The sequence below is a fragment of the Atta colombica genome, unplaced genomic scaffold, assembly GCF_001594045.1.
Source record: "Atta colombica isolate Treedump-2 unplaced genomic scaffold, Acol1.0 scaffold222, whole genome shotgun sequence".
Classification (NCBI taxonomy): domain Eukaryota; kingdom Metazoa; phylum Arthropoda; class Insecta; order Hymenoptera; family Formicidae; genus Atta; species Atta colombica.
Genome location: NW_017259319.1, coordinates 1,131,038 through 1,153,925, shown reverse-complemented (window position 1 = coordinate 1,153,925; position 22,888 = coordinate 1,131,038). Strand labels below are relative to the sequence as shown.

The 22,888-nt window shown below is 34.1% G+C and overlaps 1 protein-coding gene and 1 non-coding gene across 2 annotated transcripts; one reads left to right on the top strand and one right to left on the bottom strand.

Moving 5' to 3' along the window:
* Positions 1-12,047: 12,047 nt before the first annotated feature.
* On the bottom strand, positions 12,048-12,120 carry Trnar-ucu. The gene has a single exon. It is a non-coding gene; the product is annotated as a tRNA-Arg (tRNA).
* A 1,972-nt stretch (positions 12,121-14,092) lies between these two features.
* On the top strand, positions 14,093-21,581 carry LOC108687971 (calpain-D-like). Its single transcript, XM_018194023.1, has 11 exons — positions 14,093-14,796; positions 15,330-15,691; positions 15,778-17,147; positions 17,346-17,585; positions 17,676-18,068; positions 18,165-18,466; positions 18,561-18,597; positions 18,685-19,010; positions 19,082-19,424; positions 19,580-19,758; positions 19,830-21,581. The coding sequence occupies exons 1-11, from the start codon at positions 14,405-14,407 to the stop codon at positions 20,008-20,010; spliced, it is 4,125 nt and encodes a 1,374-aa protein (XP_018049512.1). The 5' UTR covers positions 14,093-14,404; the 3' UTR covers positions 20,011-21,581.
* The last annotated feature ends 1,307 nt before the right edge of the window (positions 21,582-22,888 follow it).

Here is a 22,888-nt window from a genome sequence, read left to right as displayed (position 1 = left end):
TATATATATATATTTAAAGAAATATTAAACATAAAGAACAGAGATAAATTTGAAATAGATTAAAAGAAAAGTGGAAAAAAGAAGCGTCATTTGAATAATGATTGATGAATTTTACTTTATATATCGTTAATGTCAAATTGTTTTTAGTATAATACTCCGTGTGTGTCATCTAAGCAAACTTCCCGGACCAGTCTGTGCACACAAAGCAAATTGTTTACGTAACTATTTTTCGTTTGCAACTGCGCATGTTTTGAAAGTCTCGAGTTCTCTAGTGTGATAAGCGTAATGCACGTGATAATTGGTTTGGATAAAATATTTTCAACATCATATTACGCCTTATCACGCCCACAGTTATCACGGAACTCGGCGAACTCATTTGTTGCGTTTTATTTCAATTTTATTTACAGCAGAATAAAGTTTACCGTTTATCATTTATCCGTCTCTGCCCTTCAGAGATTTAATTCGCGTCGTAGAAAATTGCGTTCGATGATGAGGTGAGGCACCCTGCTGACCTTTATATTTCCCCTTTCCACTCGATTTAACAAAGCGGTTATCTGCATGCAGATATGTACGCCGTAACATAGGGAGGCGCCTTGCGTCATCGTCCGGTAATCTGCCAGCTCGTATATCAAGCAATGATTCGGGAACTACGAATACACGCTCGTCTCGCAGGCGTTATCATAAATCACACCTTAATCGAGCATTTGGTTTGACTTGTTGCGCGATCACAACGTATGTTGAACGTGCATTCCTCCTGGATGTATAATTTAAGAGCCTAAAGGGGATACCCAGTAAACAACAACAACTAACAGTAACATATGTTACATTGATATTATAAGCTTAATTGGCATGTATAGAACTAGAAAATGTATTTGCAAATCATATACGAATTCATCATATACGAATTAATCATTAAACATCAAGATCTGATTTGATCAAAAATAGAATTTTTTCTTTCAATCGATTTAATCTTATCAGCCTAAATTTTATTTATAAATATTTTAAATTTCTATTCAATGTTCTAATTGTTACGTACAACAGATGCATTATAATATTATACATTTATATTGTTGAATAAAAAATTATTAATGTAACATTATTATTAGTTTGTGTTTACCGGGTAATAACCTGTGCGTGTAAATCATGTCAATAATGAAAGTAAAAAAAGTAAAAATCATATAAATAAATATTGTTTTCATATCAATGACTTTTAATACATTATCCCAAAAATATTGCATTTTTTAAAATTCTGCATTGTAGTCTAGCTTGTTGTTAAAGCTATAAAACGATTTTAAAAGGTCACATCTTTTTTCAAACAAGTTCCAATCTAATCAATTCTATGTACCAACTATGCATATATAAATTTTATTTTCCTTTTTTAAATATTAAGATTTTGTTTTCCTTCAACTGCATTCATTTGATATTTAAATTTTATTCCTCTCAGCTTCATTTATTTCAATCCGTCAAGAGTGCGCACGTGGAAAACATTTAATATTACAATATATAGATATTTTCAATACATAACTCTTAAAGCTGTGCATTTACCGTTGTAATCTCTTAAGCGAACAATTACCATAGAAACATTCGAGTAAATAGAGAGCAAAATGAACTAAGCGAAAGGCAAGTTCTGTATTTGCGACAGATAGCCTTGCAATAGTTAAAACGGATATTTATACCTATTAATATCTCCAATATATCTTAAGCCACACGCAACGTGTGTTGCACGTATATACAATATTGAAGTAATCAGCCTTTCAGAAATCAAATTAATCAATTCCTTTCATTCTTATCTTAATTTTAGTTACATTAAAATGCACAATTAATTTATAATTTCACTGAATTTCTTTACTTTTCTTAAATGATATATCTATTAATCCAAGAATTATCAATATTCATAAAATCAAAAGAAAAATGTATTAGGCAAATGAGAGTCAAGCGTAGTTAGTGGGATTAAATCTATTATTTATCTTTGTTTCTTTATTTATTTGTGTGTTATTCACATAAATGATTTAGTTTTATTTATTATTGTTTAAATCTATTAAATTTAACAATATATACAATTTGGCTTTTTTTCAGGCCTTTTTCAGTGATCATTACATATTTTATATTTACATATTAAATTGTTTCTCGAGCTCTAATGTAAATGTATATATATGAGAAGTCAAAATTGATTCTAAGATATTCATTTTCTTAGAATCAGTTATGACTTCACTCCACTAGGAATTCAAACAATTTGATACGTAAAATATAATATTGTCACTGAATTAGGATGGTCTGAAAAAGAATTGAACATTTCACATAATTTTTTTAAATATTACATTAATAGATTTAATTTTGCATCTCACTGCACTTGATTCTCTTTTATCTAATGTATTTTTCTTTTAATTTTTTTACTTTTTACTTGATGGAATTGATCAATTCAACTTATAAGCAACTCATGCAAATCGAATAAATTCAAAAGAAACGTAGCAAGGAGTACGAATGGAGAAGGTAAAGGCACTTGGTAACGCGATCGTATGGCATTCCAGCTCGCATTTCGCCCGCAAGATCTTTGAATAACCTCGCCGCTAGAAAGTGAATCTCGCTGCACTTTCAACGCCGTTCGCGCATTTAGGCCGACGCTTAGGGACGGTACTATGACGCATAAGTATAATATGGTGCGACGCAACTGGAGGATGAGCTCACGAAACGCTGCGAACCGACGCCGAAATAGGATTTTATGGCTACTGCAGGTGCTGTCCATTCCAGTTCTAAGGCAAATGCATCGCATCTATTACGGTCGACACTGCCAAGGATATGATATGAGGATAAATACAGAGAATAAGATGCGCATAGGACGAATTTTGAATTCCATCGCTTTCATATATTTTCATCTTCAGTAACTTAAAATTGAATTATGATGTTTATTTGTGAACAAAGAATTAACCACAGTGTCAGTATTTTTAAAAAACTTGATCTTATATATTTTTTATTACCTAATTTTTGTTTTAATGAGGATGCTTAATATTAAGAGAATGCTGAAGTGAACCAAATTATCAATATTATAGTCGTATAAAAATCTCTGAATTGATTGAACGGAATAAAAAATCTTTTTACAGGATTAAAGTAGATACAAAATTAGGAGAGGGTGTAATGGATTTTATACTAAAATTGAAAAAGAAATAAGTTTTATCTAATAGGAAATGATGATTTGAAATAAAAAACATCACAACATCTAACATTTTAGCGCAAGTATGCAAACAAGTATGTGTTTCCAATTATCATGAGAAAGGAAGGATTAGTTGAAACTTATTGTTAGTGCATAAATATTTTCGTTCTTCCTATTCCGTTTAGTTTTCAACTTTGCTCTATTCCGTTTTATGTTATTGTAGCTCTTGCATTATCTTTCTTTCATTTATTCATATTATTATTCGTGTTTTATCTCATCGTTGCGTTGCAACGAAATGGCTTTGCAGAGACGCGTGACAAAAATTCAGCGATGACCATCTCGGAAGTTATGTAAAATTCACACGTATACCGCGGACACGTTTGACGCACGTGATTCGAAACAAATAACACGCTACTTGCACGTGTGTATATTTAATCATCCATTGCGATCACGCAGCTGATTTCTAATATGCGATGGTTTATCAATCAATAATGATGTTCCGTCAAAATATTGCGAAACGCTGTAAACTCAACCTTCATTAATATAGGATAGAAAAATACACATTTTCTATTCAATTGTTATCATCTTATCATATTTGCACAGATGTGAAAATCATTTTTCATGTTTACATACACGTAATAAAAATTCTATAAAATTAAATAATAAAAAATAAAGATAAAATGAGAATCGTTAGGAAACGGCGCGATAAACGGTGCTCCAAAATTTACTTAATAATTCAATTGAAATTACAATGCTTCAATAAACCGTTTTTTAAATTTTCAGCCATTTTCAATAGTACGAATGATTAATACATTTACAGATTAATGTAATTATGCTGCAATCACGAGGGTGAAATAAATATATACCAATTTGAACCGTTGTTCAAACAGTTACGTAGACGTGAATGACAATGACTGTATGTAACTATTTAAACAAATCAAATTAAAATTGATATTTCTCTCATCCTTGTGACTGCAACAGATTATATTCAGATCTAGTTTTTTTTTAGATGCAAATCTCTTGTAATTATATATTAATCATTTGTATAGCTGAAGATGGCTCAACTGGGAGCCGAAACGTACAGTTTGTTAAAGCATTGTACTTTCAATTAAATTATTAAATGAATTTTTGTATTAATTAATTGCGTCTATTACATCGACTCTTAATAGTTCTCATTTTTTTTATCTTTGTTTTTTATTGTTTAAATCAGTAGAAGTTCTTTAGTGTCTAAAATATAACATCCATATTTTATTGTTATTGTTATTATCCTATGAAGTTGTCGAATACTATATTTTCGAACAATATAAATCATTCTATTGTAGCAACGTTACAACGTTCTAGCAATATCGAAGTAATATTGCAAACGTTTCAGCAATGTTGCCGTAAACATCTGTGTTATATGGAATTGGTTTATAGAAAGAGTGAAGTAACTTAAAACATCTCTCTGTTTTTCTTTCCTTCTTTCCTCTTTATTTCTCTCTTTTTCTTTTTCTTTCAAATATCGAGTTGAAAAAATGCTGAGATATGTTCAAAATTTTTTCTAATTGAGCACAGAACCTAACAATAAAGTAAACTAATGCACATTTTATATCTATTACGTTTATAACAAAACTCTATGTTTGTAACATGAAATTTCGACTCGCGTGCCGAAATCGCGTGTCGATTTAGGGTCCTCAACAGAAAATAAAGTGAATGACATGTCGTAATCGCGCCACTAATTGGAACGAAACTATCGCATATTGTTTGCCAACGTGTGCGTTATCACAGTAGACGTATTTTCTCAACCTCTCTGCAAGAGCCATGTGAGCACTGATATTTCGTTACAACTTGCGGCAGATAGTCTCTCGATTATTTGATATCTATCATCGTAGCGGGTAAATAACTTCTATTAAAAAGCCTACAGTAAAAGAAAGACAAACACTTTTTTATTCGCACGTTGCAAAGGTACTCGCGTAAATAATGCAACATGAGGAATCGAGAACTGACTCATACTTGATTCGGTCATAATCGCATTGATCCATGCTAAATGTATATTAAGTACGTGCGATATGATGCGATCGCGATGAGTTACACTGAGTCAGAGGCGTGTAATAATAGTTTGTCACGTTAGGGGACTAAAAATAAAAATTAATATCCTTCTTATCCATATAACGCAACAATTTTGCACCAAGCATTTTATACAGAATCAAATAATCACACGTTACAGATATTTATATCTATGTATATATATATATATATATATATATATATTTAACGTTATTGTTTGTACAATCCCATACACTTTATCCCAGAGATCCTTCTGGGAACATTCTCAGGATGAGCTTCAGAACATTTCTTGAAGATTTACAGACATATTTATAAATAAATATACATATATACAATATATACAATATATACATATCTATAAATATTTATTTTAAATTATTATATTAGAAATTTAATATTTATATTACATAAATTTAAATTATTGATTCTTTTTTATTCTTATTTCATATTGTATAATACGTTAGAATTTTAAACAGCAGCTTCTTTTTTAAATTATTCATACAAGACTAGAGTACTATGTGTGAACTCCACAAAAATTTTAATTACTACATAAATATACTACATAAATAAGACAAAACAATAATATAACAATTATGCAATATAATGATAAAAATTATTATTATGAAATAAAATTATGCTATTAATGCTTTTATACTTAATTATACGCATTAAGTAGATTTATTTGAAATTATGACCATAAGCATTGTGTTAAACAAAAAGATCAAGATCATAAGAAATTTTTCTTAATTAATTAATTCTTGATTATGAATAAAGTTTTTTAAACTACAAGATTTCCGCTGGAAACGGGAAATCCATCGTCCTTATTGATAAAAAGCTCACATGATACTGCCGCGTAAATGCTTCCAGCAAACTGCTAGTGAGTTTGCACTGATTCACGTATGTAATTTACTACCAAAGCGAGACGCATTATCATTATGCAAATAGTTATTCTCGCGCGATAAGACGCGCGCTACTTATCGCGAAATCATCTAAAAGGAGAACTGGGTACCTTATAATTAGAATATTCAATGCTATACAAAAACTGGGAACTGTTACGTTGAAAATCGCGTAATCATAAGAATATTTTTACATAATGTATAGCAATTTCATAAATCTGTAGACTGTAATATGACGATTGAAGGCTTCTCGAGCGATTTATTTCAGTTCGGTTAACGTAAATAATAATAGCGCGTACGAATTTTGCATCTGTCGTCAACCAGATTCGATGCCATTGACCGCTGATACATAATATCGATCCTACGTGTAATCATAGCTCACAAAAATTGCTGCTTCGATAATCCGTCGCGTCAACGGATAATTCTCCTGTTTTCATCCATTCCATAATTCGCATACGTGGCTAAGAACGGTCGCTCTGATAAAGCACTTTTGTGTTGCTGTGTGGTGAGATAGCAGCAAATATTAATCGCGTAGACGTCGGCTTGAAACGATTCATAAAAATAGCATGACGTAAGAGCATGACGAGCATGCATACATTTTTTCTTTCACGCAAGGAATCACTTTCAAATTTTTTTTTAAGAATTTCAGAATCTCATCTAAACAAATTTAAAAGATTCTATTTTATTTATTTAATTTTACAGTTATTTCTTTATAAAAATAAGATTTGAACACACAGAAATTAAAATAAACGAACGATATTTAGTAGTCATTGTTTCAGTTACTATTTTACCTAATACTTTTTATAAATTATTCTATAAGAAGAGAGATAGTTATGGAATATTTTATTTCATTGAAACTGAATAGATATTCATGTGACATAAAGACTTTTGATATAATAAATTTGTTAGCCATAAAATGAGATACAAATGTAATTTACAAAATATTGAAAAGAAGAAAAAAAATTGCGATTATGGAATAGAAGAGAGGAAATAAAATATAAACTGTTGTATATATTTTACACGGTATAACTTTACACGAATTGGATATATGCATGCATTTCATTAACAATTCAATTATATCATTTCGAAAACGACATTAAAAGGTTCATCATTTAGATTAAAATTACGAAATTAATATCAACATACTTCTCAAAATTAAATAAAGAGTATACCTGTAAAATTGTTACCTGCAAATCTAAAATTCTGCTGTTACTGAGAAAAAATTTATTTGATTAAATTAATTTAGTCAAATGAATAATTTTTTTTTGAGTGCGACAACTAGAAATGACCAGTAGTCATGTTATAATGTCTAAGCAGGCTATGAGTTAGAAATAGATAATTTTAGTCTTATATAATTTGCTCTGCATTCTGAGGCCTCTGAGGGCCGATCTTATATTTACCAACCTCCTACTTACTTCATAACCGTTTCTCCTTTCTTTTAAACATATATTTTATATTAATAAATAAAAAATAGTAAATGTGATATACACATAATACAGAACATAAGAGATGCTTTCCCATGTATTAGATGTAGTAAAAAGAAATCCATTATTTTTGAAATGAAATTTAATGGAAAAATAATGGATTTCTTTTTACTACATCTAATATGTTTTCATTATCGATCATGGAAGAAAGTTCTTTATAAATAATCACATTAAACCATTTTCTTCGCGGCGAGTTATTTACTTCAAAGTGAAGTGAAGAAAAATCTGTCGCATGAAGAAGCTGCGTCATAGTGTTAACCGTTATTATACACGCATCAATTAATGTCATGAAAAATAAATGACGTAAGATTAGCAGAGTGGCATTTTCATGCAATAAGAATATAACATTTTTTTTTCATGTTCTTTATCATTCTATATCATTTCATGATTTATATTTATATTTTTCTCAATGCTCAATTTAATCGAAATCTTTGTTCATATGTCATATTTTAGAATATTAAAATTACGGTAATAATATTCACATTTTGTAATTTTCGAATTTAATATGTGTTTTATATTATAATTCTGTAAAGCTTCTGATAATGTGTGAGTATGTGGGTGTATGTAAACTAGTCTGACAACTAGTCTGAATGACTGCAGATTAGATAACTTTTATCGAATATATCAAAGACATATTACTTCATATTCATATATTTTTTTATGTCAACGATCAACAACCTTTCAATGCAATCTCCACATTTACGATATAAAAACAATAGTTGCGACGCATTTATTCATGATAATGTCTCATGGAAAGTTTTCCGTGTACGAGTTTAAATATGAGACCTTCGTGTTAAATAGTTAATTGACTCACAAACGAGTAGAGGAATATCAATTGACAAGATTTAAGAATCTTCCAAGCGGGAGGTCTTGTTGCTGTTCTTAGCATAATCATTTAACAAATATGCACGCATACACAATGTACATAGCAATTTGTTTATTTTCGCATTTAACGCGCTGAAATTGATGTAAATGTTAAAAACATACAGCCAGAAAATTTTGGACATCAATTAAAAGTAACATAATATTAATATAATTTTACACTCAACAATGCGTTTAACAGAGAAAGCAGTTTTACAACTGTTGTAAAACTTTTTAATATAATTGATTTATACATTTAGATCCAGTAAGTGATGAACTAAGACCAATCAAATTAAAGGCAAATTTTTTATTTTACAACAATTGCAAAGCTGCTTTCTCAATTAAACACCACCAATGTAACTGTTAAGTAACACTATGTATTATATTTAAATATTTATATTATTGAGTGCAAAATTATTAACATTGATGTTATTTTTAGTTTGTGTCAACTAAGATATAACTTAAGTGAATAATTTCTATCGGCAATGCAATTCAAATTTACGCATCAAATCCTATATAATATAATTAAGAACAAATTGCGACTTACATAACTCGATATTTGTAATTCAAATTGAGAGCGAATCGCAGAACGTGATTCTATCGCATGTACAGTAGGTAATTGCTGTTAATTAAAAGCCTTGTCCCCTGATTGAGGAAAAATGAGGAAAAAAGGACAACGCGATTATTTATGAAACTATTCTACGATTACGAAATGGAATCGTGAATGCGGCGACTAGCTGTCTGGCAGTAAATCGCACTGGCTCTATTCCAAAGAGCGTTACGGCGAACGAAACGCGCGCGAGGTCGATCATGTCCACATCGCGATTCGAAAGTCCGAGAAATCATTTTGGACTGAAGATAAAGAATCAAGAATATTTGCTATCTTTGCTCGATAGATCCGAACAGTAAAACAGGTAACAAATAACAAAACGGAAAGTTTGAAAGTTTAACGTTATTTGACAAATTACAATGGAAATGTTGGTATCGTTGAAATGGAAAATTTTAATCTATCATCGTTACTTGGCAAAGACCATTCGTCTCAATATAATCACGGAAACGTCACGTCGAGTGTATCTTAACATATATAAAGATAGGTGTACTGTCTAAAATGTAATTTATAACATCGCGTGCGATTCACGCAGATATAAAAAATAAAATAGATTTTATATAACGTTATGCAATAAATAACATTTTGTTTTTATCGGCCACAAACGAATTTATCTCAATTTCCATTTATCTTCGTTTATATATATTTGATTTCAACAATAAATTTAGAAATGAAACTAACGTTATTGTTCCCTTCAATGTTTTAGTTACAAAAATCGAATTGTTTGAAATCTACTCTCAGTCGAAAATAATGAATTTAAAATATGAAATCTAAAATATTACTGTTCGAAGTAAAAAATTTCATTGCAAAAACAAGACATATTATATCCGATTTTAATTAATCCCTTTTTATTCACTTCGATCTTTGTTCTTTATGCTCGAAGACTTCCTTTGCTCCAGAATTATTTTTGCTGTGAGAAATCGAACAAAACTGAAACACTGTCAGGAGAGTTGGTGCAATCAAAGTAAGACGCCTCTTAGAGAGAGGCAAAGAAGAGGCGTTTCCGTAAATAAACCAACGGGGTGCTGTCTCTCTCGGTGACCAAAAGGGGATGCCCGTGAGTTTCTCGGAGAAACAAATCTGGATAGGCCCAGAAAGCGGAGAGTTTCGTGTGTCATCCCTTAATGAGATACCGAGTATTTATGGATGATCAAATACGTTAAAATTTTGTCGTTTGTCTTCGTTCCCGTATTCCTTGAGAATAATGTTTTCCCTGTATTTCTTCTTCAATAAAATCATTAAATATTTTACACATGACATTCTCAGAAAGAAACGCATTGGTATTTAATTTGATATATTTAATATAATTTGATATGTTTAATATAGTAAATGAATTTTTTTGCATGGAAAGAATAATTTTAATATCTAAAAAAAATTTAACTAGGTAGAGATCTGTAAATAATTCTGTCCGATCATCCAAATGTTTATGTAACTTAAGCATGATAAGCAATGCTACAAAATATTTTGATATTTTAGCAACCAGTTTAAATATCTTAATTAATTAATTATTTTTACCCAAAAAAATTATATTTTCGGATCTGTATCTAAATTTAAGATGCTTCATCAAAACTGTAAATATTACATTCCACGTAAGTATAATCTGACGGAATATACTTATAATTCTAATGAACTAATAAATATCAGTATTATATTTGTGTTTTTTTCGAGCAAGAAAACAACTTGCTGAAAAGCTAATAGATGATTGGACTAATAACACAGAAAAACAGCAGTAAACAAATCAACTTTTTTTATTAGCTACTGCACTTACATTATTGCCTTACATTCTCGATTGTGATTGGTCGATTAGCTTACTGTTTATGTTTCTCTGTATACCATTAGTTTAAGAATTTGGGATAGAATCGTCTACTTTGCCGGCAGATAGATAAGCGAAGTCGACAGTTTGCGGAATTCTCTCGTGATTGTAAGCCGTATTGTGATATCACTGTTAATAAAGAACCTGAATGAAGATTCCTTTTCATTATCTTGGCCTATAATATGCGGATATGTATTTTAATCCAAAGATTAAACGTGCGAGTATAATATTTATAGATATCAAATACAAATAATATGCGCTTGTCTCTCTTCTGATAAACTATACAAGCTAAAATCGAACCTAATTCTTTCATAAGATAATGTCTGACGTAAATCTCACGGCGATAGTCAACTCTTATTAAATTAAAACATTATAATAAAAAAAGTATCTTTTGTTTATAATAGACTTATAGATTTTTAGTCTTTCGCTCTTTATTTACACGACATGATCGTTTCAGAGGCACACTTGTATGACGTCACAAAGTTCAAAACGTTAAAAACTAGCGTACTGGAAGAATGAATGAAGAATAAAGAATTTCAGTTATGCAATTGAAAGGCTACTGTGCTCACAGAGATAATATTTTAAATAATATTTTAAGCATCTATTAATCAGTATTATTTTTGTTTATACCTGAGAAAAAATGTTTCATATAAAATTATATAAAATTTTATATAATTATATAAAAAATTGACATATTTTATATACAATTATATATAAAATATGTCCATATATATAACAATTTTTCCTAGATAAATAATATATCATATATAATAGTATCGCTCTGATAAAGATATAGCATTCAAAAAAACAATTTAAAAGCTTATTGCAATAGTTCTTTATTTTTCTGTATAATGACATATTATAGTCTTAAGAAATTCTTTAATATGCAGTAGTGTGGACTAATTGATATTTTGTAAAAATAGAGAATACATTATTTTTTTTATAACTTTGTGTCATTTTCTTCATTTTTACAAAATATGGATTAGCTGTTATAGGTTATTCAATTGTTTTCCAAATATTACGTCGTTATCACGATAATATTTGTATCGTAATAATAAGTTAATGTAATAATAAGCTTGACGATTGAACGTTTTCGTCATTTAACTTTCAACTGTTTTCACAATTTGAATGATAACGTAAAGGACACGTGTAAAAAAAAACTACAAACGGTTTTTAAATCCCGCTCGCGTCCCATCCCTGGTGGGGATCGAACCCACGACCTTTGGATTAGAAGTCCAACGCGCTATCCTCTGCGCCACAGGGACTTAGTGAGCACCTCGTCATCATTGCTACAATACGAATTGCAAGTCTTTCGAAATTTCTTTCACAGATGTCGCTAGTGCGCGTAGCAATTAAAATGCACAGTGATGTATCCACGAAAATTTCATAGTGGATGCAAATCGCGTGCTCGAACAGAAACATCTACATATTAATAAAAGTATTTGACAAGCTAAAGACGTATTACCACAATAACATACAATTGTTTATCAAATTATCATTGTTTATTATTACGTACCATAATTAATTGTTTTCTATTACACTAAGAGAACATTTTTTGGAGTATTTGTGACTTACATTACACGGTAAAATAATTATGATTAGGAGCTCTATCTTTTTAGTTATTACTGTTATAACGTTAGTGACAATAATAATATAATTTATAATTTTATCACAAAAAATATATAGAGTTATATTACAGTTGGCACTGAAAATAACCGTAAATTATAGTTAAATTATAAAATTCAATATTGATGAAAGGACTATATGAGATTAATGTAGTTAATATCGTATTCATTTAATTCTTCAATTTAAAATTGTCTTTAATTAAAATTCTAAACAGAACAGTCATAATAATGTCAAAATAAGATTAAAATAAATAAAAAATAATTGAAAAATGACTTTTTTAATGATCATTTTGAGATCATTTTGACATCATTTTGATATCATAATGACTTGTGGTTCTGCTTGGGAATAAACATGTAGTATTAAAATACAAACATTTTTGAGTCATTTTTAGTATAAAATTAAATTACAAACTGCAGCATTCTTAGGAAACAAAATGAGTCTTCTTCCACTACTATAAATTATGATAATTGCAAACTTTTTTTCTTACTGTATTATGTATTTAAATATAAAACAGTACAGGTCAAAACAAATGCAGACATTGCGACGGAATGCTTGATTACCAATGTAGTTGTCTGTATATACATGAACAGAACTGAAATTTGTCAAAAGATATTGAAACGGAATTGTGTTTACATAAAAAAATAATAATTTACTCTACATATAATGTAAACTATCTTTTACGTATCTATATAAACAATGGATCATTGAAATCTATTATTCTTTATTATTTGCAGGTATCTATACAGCATATATACTTTATATCCTACGAACATCCTTAGGATGTTCAAAAAACATGACGATATTTTTTATTCCTTGGAGGTTTGTGTTGTGTGAGGTATTAAATTTCTAATTCTTAATAATTTTTATTTATCATTAAAAAATTAAAGTTAGCTATATTAACAATTATTATAAAATTCAATTACTTCTTTCTATATTATATTATTCAATTCACATAATAATTTACACATATATTGCTTGCATTGGTTATAAAAAGATTTGTGTAATTGGATTGAAAAAGATTTGTGTAAATCTAACGTAAACAATACGTAAATATTCCATGTAAACGTAATTAATCTTGAAATTCACGGTACAATTTTATTTAAAATAATTGTTGGCGTTTTCCAGCAAGACACAATGATCATTTTATCTTCGTTTAACATTGAGAAATAATCGAGAATGTAATGATTCACAGTGTCACACTGCGTCGTCTGTGTCCCTTGCTGGCAAGCATCCACAGTTAGTTCTCTGAAAAACCAATTATTCGGGGCGATGAGTAATCTCGCACCGTTCCTGCGAGGTCATGATGATGAGAGAATAGAGGGGGCAGGAAGATAGTTCGCGAGGTAGGGGATCCCGACGGGAAAGATGGCTGTCGCGGAACATATGACAAAGAACGGCGGGCTCTTGTCGCGATCGACGACGGCGACATCCTCGCGACGACGACGACGAGGAGGACGCGTCTCGCGGCACCGTTGATCGCCGTCGTTAACCGCCATCCGCCGGCGGCCGCGTCGTCGCGTCGCGTTGCGTCACGTCACGTCGCGTCGTGTCGCATCACGTCACGTCGCGTCGCCTCGCGTCGCGTCGCGTCGCGTCGCGGCGTCCCTCCCGTCGTGCAGCGTGTGACGACGGAGAGCGCGAGCGTCAAGAAGTGCTGGAGATTGGAGAATTTCGCGCGGACAGCGAACAAGAGTCAAAATCGTGAACGAGGATCGAAGTTGCCGCCCCCGTCGTGTATGCGGTGCCGGCTCTGTGTGCAGCAGCAGCAACAGCAGCCGCCACTACCACCTCCACCACCACCACCACCGTCGCCGCCGTCGTAGCCCGCCGCCGTTGACGCCGTCGTCGACGTCGTCGTGTCCGTGGTCGCGACAGTGGTAATATAGAGCGGCGCAGCGGGGGAGCCATGACTACGCGTGGAGAATGGGCTCGATCGCGTCGGTGCTGCAATGGCATTGCTCGGAGTGCGCCCTGATAAATCCGACGGAGAGTGCGAGATGCGCCAGGTGCGGGCTGACGCGACTCAGGAGCGACGAGAAAACCAGTCTCGATCGCAGGCAGGACCATGCCACGAGCATAACCGCGGAGCATAGCGGCAACGCAAGTCAGGGGGGAGGAAAAGAGACGCACGCGGGGAATCGCGCGGGACGCTCGACGAGGAGACGCGAGGACGAAGAGTGTTCCGCGAGGAGGGAGACCTCCTCCGGGGAATCGACGCCGCCGACGCCACCGCCGAGGGCAGACCGATTGGTAGCGCGTAATTTGACAGAGACGCTATCCGTTGACCAGTCCCGATCCATCACCGTTTCTCAAGGGTAAGGATTATCATTTCATTCTCCTTTTTTTCCCTATGTGTTTTTTTTAGCATGTGCTCCAAGACAATCCTATCGCTCGATATGAGTAGTTGTTTGTCAAGATACCGTACTTTTATCACAAAATATGATATCAATTCCCTTGTGTCATGTTTACATTGATTGAAAGAATTGAATCGGTATTTGAGTTTAAATAAAACTTTCTTTTAACTTTCTTTTATATTTCTTTAAACTTTCTTTTATATATTAAGTATACCTACCTTGTACCAAGGTATACCTACCTTATATATAGAATAAATCTCAAATTTAAAATAGATTGCAGACTTAAATTAATACTACATTAACAGCTGATATTGCTTGTGAAAATGCAGTTTGCAATAAACATTGATTGAGATTTTTTTTATTAATTTCTTTCAGATGTCAAATAGTTTAGAAACAATTTTCAAAGTATATTTTCTTATTCTGATATATAAATTTTATCTTCATTGAGAATAAACATTCTGTATATTCTTATATGTATTCCTATAAAATTGCAGTTTTGAGAGACACTTGTCTGCAGCTGATATAAGGAAGAATTCTCATTGTTGTTCGTTGGATGGTAACTCATCCGATAGGAAATCGCTGAAGCGTTTTTCATCCTTACCTTCTTTAGCTACACAGTGGACTTGTATTCGATGTCTATTGGACAATAATTGCAGCTCATTGATCTGTGCTGCTTGCGATGCTAATGCGTCAATAGCTCAAAACGATGGAAAGCAGATTGGCGCACGCAAGAGTAAAAAAATTAATCTGCATAAAGAGAATCGTCTTAAAATCACATCTGGACTTTTGGCCAATGTCCTAGATGGGAGTGTTAGCAAGAGTGACTCCGGTAACAATGTTAAAATTAATAATACAGGTGAGTGTCACGTAAAACGATCATTGTAGAAATTGTTAATAAAATATTCCAAATCATTGAAATTTGTTGCTTCAAAATTTTTCCAGGCATGGCACAGTTGACGAGCATAAGTCGAAGCGACAGAGGAAGAGGGCATCATAAAGACTGGATCTTACCGTCAATTGGAACAATGGAGTCTACTACGCTTCCGTTCACCGATAATAGCGATACCTCTCAACGTTCTCCAAAACGACATAGTCCTTCTATGTATGAGCGGGTTAAGTCTAAAGTCAGTCGTTCGCTGTCGAACGGTTCTGTTGTTCAAAAATTATCGGAACATATGGTACAACGACCTACGAGCCTAGTGGTACCGGAAACACGCCAGGATGATGGCTTATGGAGCTGTGACAATTGCACCCTGGACAATGCGCCCGGTTTGGAGCAATGCGAGGCGTGCGACGCCCCTAGAAGTCCCGCGCCTTGTAGCGGAGTGGTTATCAGTGTACCAGCTTGGGTACCACGCGCATTATCGTCTGCTGGACCCCTGTCTTACAGGAGATCCTTCTCGGATGCCGACTCGGTCACGAATGCGACACAGAAGAAGACTGTTAACCGTAGGAGTTTGAATGACGAGGAACCGCCCGCCGTGCCGCCTCATTCCATTGGCTTCAACTCGAGACCAAAGTATTCCTACATCGGGATTACGGATCCCGACATACCGCCCCCATTGCCAAAGAAACAGAGCAGTAAGTTAGGCCTGGTACCGACAAAGGCGCACAGCGAGGCAACCAGTCCGGTGGGAGAAGTATCGAACGTGAGCCCATTAAAGCGCATGTGGACCTGCAGAAAATGTTCTTATGCATATAACCCACTGTGGTCCAGTGGTTGCGATATTTGTGGTTCGTCAAGATCACCCCCGTCGTTAACACAGCCTAGTTTGATAACTGTCACAAAGGACACGAGTAACTATCCGACGCATGCACAATCTCCGATCGTGGTATCAAGAGATAGCGTAAGATACATACCACCGAAAGCGGCCACTCTGGCTACGGCGGAATCTGATCTGGATGATCAAATTGATCCACCGTCACCGGTATGGACATGCAAAAAGTGCACTCTATTGAACGCCGCGTCGAGAACGACGTGCGAGGCTTGCTGTGGTTCGAAGCTGAAAAGCATTATGCATTTAGAAGATGCCACTCTACGAAAGGGAGAGAGTTGGGTGTGCCCTTCGTGTACGCTGAGGAATCCACTTTCTACGCAAAACTGCAACGCCTGCAAGACGTTAGCAGACTTTCTAGAAGTCCCGAAAGACAATAGAGCCTTTGGCCAACGGAGTCCAAGCCCGAGACTCTGTTCAACCCCGACGAATTCCAAAGCAATTACTCCGAGACACAGAAATTCTGTAAGAAGAAACGGTTCGTCAGCAGCAGGTGATAAAAGGCACTCGAGAACTAGAGATCCTTCATATATTCAAGTTAGTATTTGTATCTTTTTCTTTGAAATTCTAAAAAATAAATTTTATTATTGGCGAGAGCGTAATAATTCTTGCTTGGGTCGCTCTTGCCTCAATTTTTAATTCATTCTCTTGTTTTTTTATTTTTTACTTACTGACCGTTTGCAAAGCAAATTAAAAAATTTTTATCTCTAACGGTTTTTTTTTTCGCTCACTTAGTGGCAATGTAAACTGTGCACATATGAAAACAAGAGTACAACTGCTATTTGCGAAATGTGCCAAAGCTCGAAGTCGTTGTCCCAAGCATCTGGAGATAGAGGGATACCTAGGCTTCTCGAGTCGGGCACTAGTACTCTTAGAATACAGCGGCAAGAGAGCGTAGTGATGGAGAATCTTAGGCAGTTGGAGGAAAGAGATGCGCTGGAGAAGTGGGAGCGTATTGTACGATATTGCAAGGAGGTAAAAAGCATAAATCTAGATACCATATTGTAGATATATGTAATGCTAAATTATTAATGAGATTTAACAGTTCATTCATTTATCTTATAGACAAACGAACCGTTCGTCGATGATTCGTTCCCGCCTGCTCCGAAATCCCTGTACTATAATCCCACGGATACGAAAGATAATCACGTTGTCCAGTGGAGAAGACCACATCAAATTAACGTGGATTCAAGTGTCGATTCTAAACTGCCTTGGGCTGTCTTTAGGACACCCCTACCTTCTGATATCTCGCAAGGTGTCTTAGGAAATTGTTGGTTATTGTCGGCTTTGGCTGTTTTGGCCGAGAGTGACGAGCTCGTGAGAAGAGTTTTGGTCATGAAAGAGACATGTCCCGAAGGTGCTTATCAAGTTAGATTATGTAAAGATGGAAAATGGACGACGGTACTCGTTGATGATCTATTACCCTGTGATAAGAGAGGCCACTTAGTGTACTCTCAGGTATATATGTCTGTATGCTACACAAAGATACGTTATATTATTTATTATATTTAGACACATATGTATTATTAGTAACATATACGTCTTATATTGAAGGCAAAAAGAAAACAGCTTTGGGTACCGCTAATTGAAAAAGCAGTTGCTAAAATACATGGCTGTTACGAGGCCTTAGTGTCCGGCCGTGCTATAGAAGGTCTAGCGACATTAACTGGTGCCCCGTGTGAGAGCGTGCCTTTACAACCTTCAGCATTGCCAAGCGAAGACGAACTCGATAGGGACCTAATATGGGCACAACTCTTGTCCTCGAGGCAGGCTATGTTTTTAATGGGTGCTAGCTGTGGAGGTGGTAATATGAAAGTTGACGAGGAGGAATATCAGCGCAAAGGATTAAGGCCAAGGTAAATTGAAAACTTAATTATTTCATGGTATCTAAATTCGATTTTCGTTTCTTTTATTTTTTTTTATTGATTGTTCTTAAAACATCTATTTCAGACATGCATATTCTGTCCTCGATGTCCGTGATGTACAAGTAAGTGCTAGAGATGTACACACTTGGCTTGACACTTTATTTGATCTGATTTGAAACAAGTATACCTGTCACGTAATTATTACGCAGGGAATACGGTTATTACGACTACGCAATCCTTGGGGTCATTATAGTTGGAAAGGAGATTGGTCAGACGACAGCCCTATATGGACTCCGCAATTACGAGAGATGCTTATGCCGCACGGTGCTTCAGATGGCGTCTTTTGGATATCCTTTGACGACGTTTTAAAATATTTCGATTGCATTGACATCTGTAAGACAAGAGTTGGATGGAGCGAAGTGAGATTGCGCGGCACTCTCCCTCCGTTGTCATCCCTCAGACATTTATCGTGCGTCCTTTTGACGGTATTAGAACCCACCGAAACGGAATTTACATTGTTCCAAGAGGGTCAAAGGTGAGGCAATTAAACTGATTCGCACACATGAACATATTATGTAATATATTAATAATTATATTATTTTCTAGAAATTCAGAAAAATCGCAGCGATCTCAATTGGACTTATGCGTAGTAGTTTTTCGCACGAGATCTCCGGCTGCTCCGGAAGTTGGTAGATTAGTGGAACACAGTAAACGGCAAGTACGCGGTTTTGTCGGCTGTCACAAGATGTTGGAAAGAGATTTGTATATCGTTGTATGCCTAGCCTTTAATCATTGGCACACCGGAATGGAAGATACATCTAGTTATCCGGAATACGTTCTCGCTATACATAGCTCAAAGAGACTTCTCGTTGAGCAAATATCACCACCTGCTTTTGTCTTAGCCGATGCTATCATAAGTCTAACATTAGCTAAAGGACAACGGCACGAAGTAAGTCATTACGTCGTATTTTGAATAATTCGTAAAGCAGTTATCTCTAAAATTTATACTGACATCTACATTTATATTGATATAAAATTTACATAAACTTACTCTAACAATATAAATATTAAATCTCTAACAATATGAATATTTAACACTAATAGGGCAGAGAAGGCATGACTGCATATTATTTAACTAAAGGATGGGCCGGATTAGTGGTAATGGTTGAAAATCGTCATGTAAATAAATGGATTCATGTAAAATGCGACTGCCATGAAAGCTATAATGTCGTGTCCACGAGAGGACAACTCAGAACTGCCGATAGTGTTCCTCCCCTTCACAGGTAAGATACAATTAATTAAATTTCGTTTTTGATCAGCATAAACAAATTTTACATTGATACATTTATTTCAGACAAGTTATCATAGTTCTAACACAGTTGGAAGGTAGCGGAGGTTTCTCAATAGCACATCGACTTACGCACAGATTAGCTAACAGTGGAAATTTGCACGATTGGGGACCGCCTGATACACAACATTGTCCTCAAATCGATACTCAGGTAGAAGGTTTACACAGTCCTCGCTTAATAACGTGAAGAAAGGAACACAAAACGAACAGAGGCTGTTACTTGAGGAAAAGATTGCTGATTGTAATTGGCAATGATTCTCGTATGCGTGACATCGAGAAATTGACTGGAAAGAAACCAAAGCAAGCTAGAAACGTTTCAGCGTACTATAAAACGTTTTGAAGAACATTAGAGAGTATTCTTTGTGCTTTCTAGCCGATGATTCCCACGGATGCTCTTAGCGTTACAACATGCTCAGCATTCGACGTAATACAATAAATAACAATTAACGTACAATGGTTCTGGACCCAGTGAAAACTTTTTTTCGAGTAAATAGTGAATTATGCATTTCGCGCGCGCTAATGGGAAAAAGAACGAACCTAAAATAAAAAAAAATAAAATAAAACGTGCAAATTAAGTGTTTCTGCTGAAACCATTGAGCCCCGTAAAGAAGACTTATGGAAAATTGAATATTTATGAAGAAACGAGTTGAACATTTTGCTTGTTATATAAACAAAAAAAAATTATTTTCTCAACTTAACATTTAAGCATTGTAAGAGAAATGACAAAACCTAAAAAATTACATAATAATATAATTTAAAATGGAACCATTAAGAGACACTAAAAGAAAAAAAAGATATGTGTGGAACACCGTACACATTGTTTTTGGAATTGCTTAGAATGTAGTACGATTATATGGATCGTGACATTTTCAATTTAACCGATGTTTACATGCCGATTCTTGCTGTAAGGCCGTATTTGAAACCCGCATTTAAGGAAATTTGGATTCTTAGTTCTATTTAATGTATGCACGATATAAAAAAAGAGGCTGGAATCTCGCACGAGACTATCGACTGTAGGATAGAATATTTATTTAGAATTTGTTGTTTCCATTTTGCAATCGAATGGAGAGCTTGTGCTAAAACGGATGTAGCGTAGCTACGGAAAAAGAGAGTACCAGACATCTCTCTTGAAACTTTTAAAAATATCTTGACGCGTTCACTGCCATTCTATGCAATGTATGTATAAAGCCTACTTTCGCTTTCATTGTAAAATCGCTTATTTGGAGGCAAATTAGCGAATTGTCGTTAACTCTTTGCACACTAATTATATTCTTTTGTCTCAGAAAATATGTTGTAAGATACATGCGCGAGCATGGCAGTCAGCGGGTTAGACGTCATTAGTCCTGCTTTTATATAATTTTCAAAAAGAAATTTTTGAAATTTTTTGTCATTTGTCCATCCAGTTAATATCGAGATCGATATGATATCAGTTCTTTGTGGAAAACTTGATAATTCCGTTTTAATGTCAAACTGCCATATTCCATGTTTTTAGACAATGATCAATTGACGCGTGTGACACTCTTTTAAAGAAATTGTATCGAATCAAAAAATTGGCACTCTTTATATACATTGAATGTAGTGATGCGACAATACGCGCGCGATTCTGTGATCAGCCACTGATCTGATTCAACATTGATCCAAATCGGAAAGTTTATATTAAGACATCTTTTATTTAACAGACTGAGATTACATAATGAATTAATAATACTTTAATAGTACAAAATTTCCATTACTTCAAATTTGTTCGAATTGTTCAAATGAATGGACTACAATTATTTAAATTCTATTTTGAAAAAAACTTTTTTTAAATACAGATAAACAAAAAAGACCATATTCGGTCAAAGTGGATGTTGATTAGTAATATTTTTTGCGTGGATCTTATAATTGCCAATAAAATGTGCGCCGATTATTTGTCGGTTCTAAACTTTAGCTGGAGTATGTAATGTCACACATTAAATTAAACAATTTAATAAGAATTTATTAAGAATGTGGTCTTCGCTTATTTGTATTGAATATTTCTTGGTTGATTTTAACTTATTATTTTTTTTTTTGTAACTTTGTTATAAATTATAAATTGTTACCATGACTTAAATTGCGCGTTAGTTCTTGTTGACAAACGATTAAGTAAATATCGCATGTTGATACATTTTTACATATATTCTTAGTTTTGTCTTTGTTATATTGCAGATCGCAAACCGATTCATGCGAGTGTCTCCCGCGCAAACGGGACATTCATTCCCCTAATGTCGATCTCATAACAGCAGGCCGAATTGTCTTAGTGAGGCCTAAGTATTAGTAACTAGTTTTAAGATTTAAACGAAGAGCATAGTTTCAAGAAATGTCCGTTTGAAAAATTCGTATTGACGCGTTGATAGGAATACGTCCAGATAATCAGTTTTACAGTGATGCGCTAAAACAGAGTTCAGCAAATGCTCGTTAATGATCGAATGTCGATTCTCTTGTAATGTCTCACGTTTTAAACGGCTATTTGGTGTCAGTTGAATAATAAATAATGGCAGAACCAACGTACTTTTGTCCGCGAATGTCGTTTAATTCGTCGAGACATTCGAGGGATATATTCTTTACGTGTACTCTTAGTATTGCAGTAGATTTTTGCATTTACGTGGCCTTTGTTTACAAGAAAAGATAATAGTTACATAAATATATAAGACGCGGACTACCAGAGTTGTGCGCTTCAGGAAAGTGGGCGAACATTCTTTAAGTACCGACGATAGTGTGAGAAAAAGAACTGAACTAACTGAAAAAGAGGAGTGGAAAGAGAAAGGCATTCTTCTCTCGATACTGTCGAAGTGTACGCCCATCGTGAGATCGCATTTTTAAACATGCAAGAAGACTAGAAAATCCTCGATTTTTTGTACCAAGTACGAGATGCATTTATGCGAGGATAGTACTACAGGCAATATCACGCTGATATCCAGTGCCATATATAACAATGAAATATATCTCGTGTGAACGGACGGCGAGCGTTTCCCGACGATGACCGTACATTCGCATGTCGCAATGTAACGTTACTAGAGCGTTCTCTCCCCGCGGAATAAGCAAAC

What these genes read in the sequence shown, in the direction of transcription:
- LOC108687971 (XM_018194023.1), top strand. Translation starts at nt 14,405, where the DNA reads ATGGGCTCGATCGCGTCGGTGCTGCAATGGCATTGCTCGGAGTGCGCC. An exon ending in TGTTAAAATTAATAATACAG is followed by an intron (nt 15,692 to 15,777) that starts GTGAGTGTCACG and finishes AAATTTTTCCAG; the next exon opens with GCATGGCACAGTTGACGAGC. An exon ending in GCCACTTAGTGTACTCTCAG is followed by an intron (nt 18,069 to 18,164) that starts GTATATATGTCT and finishes CTTATATTGAAG; the next exon opens with GCAAAAAGAAAACAGCTTTG.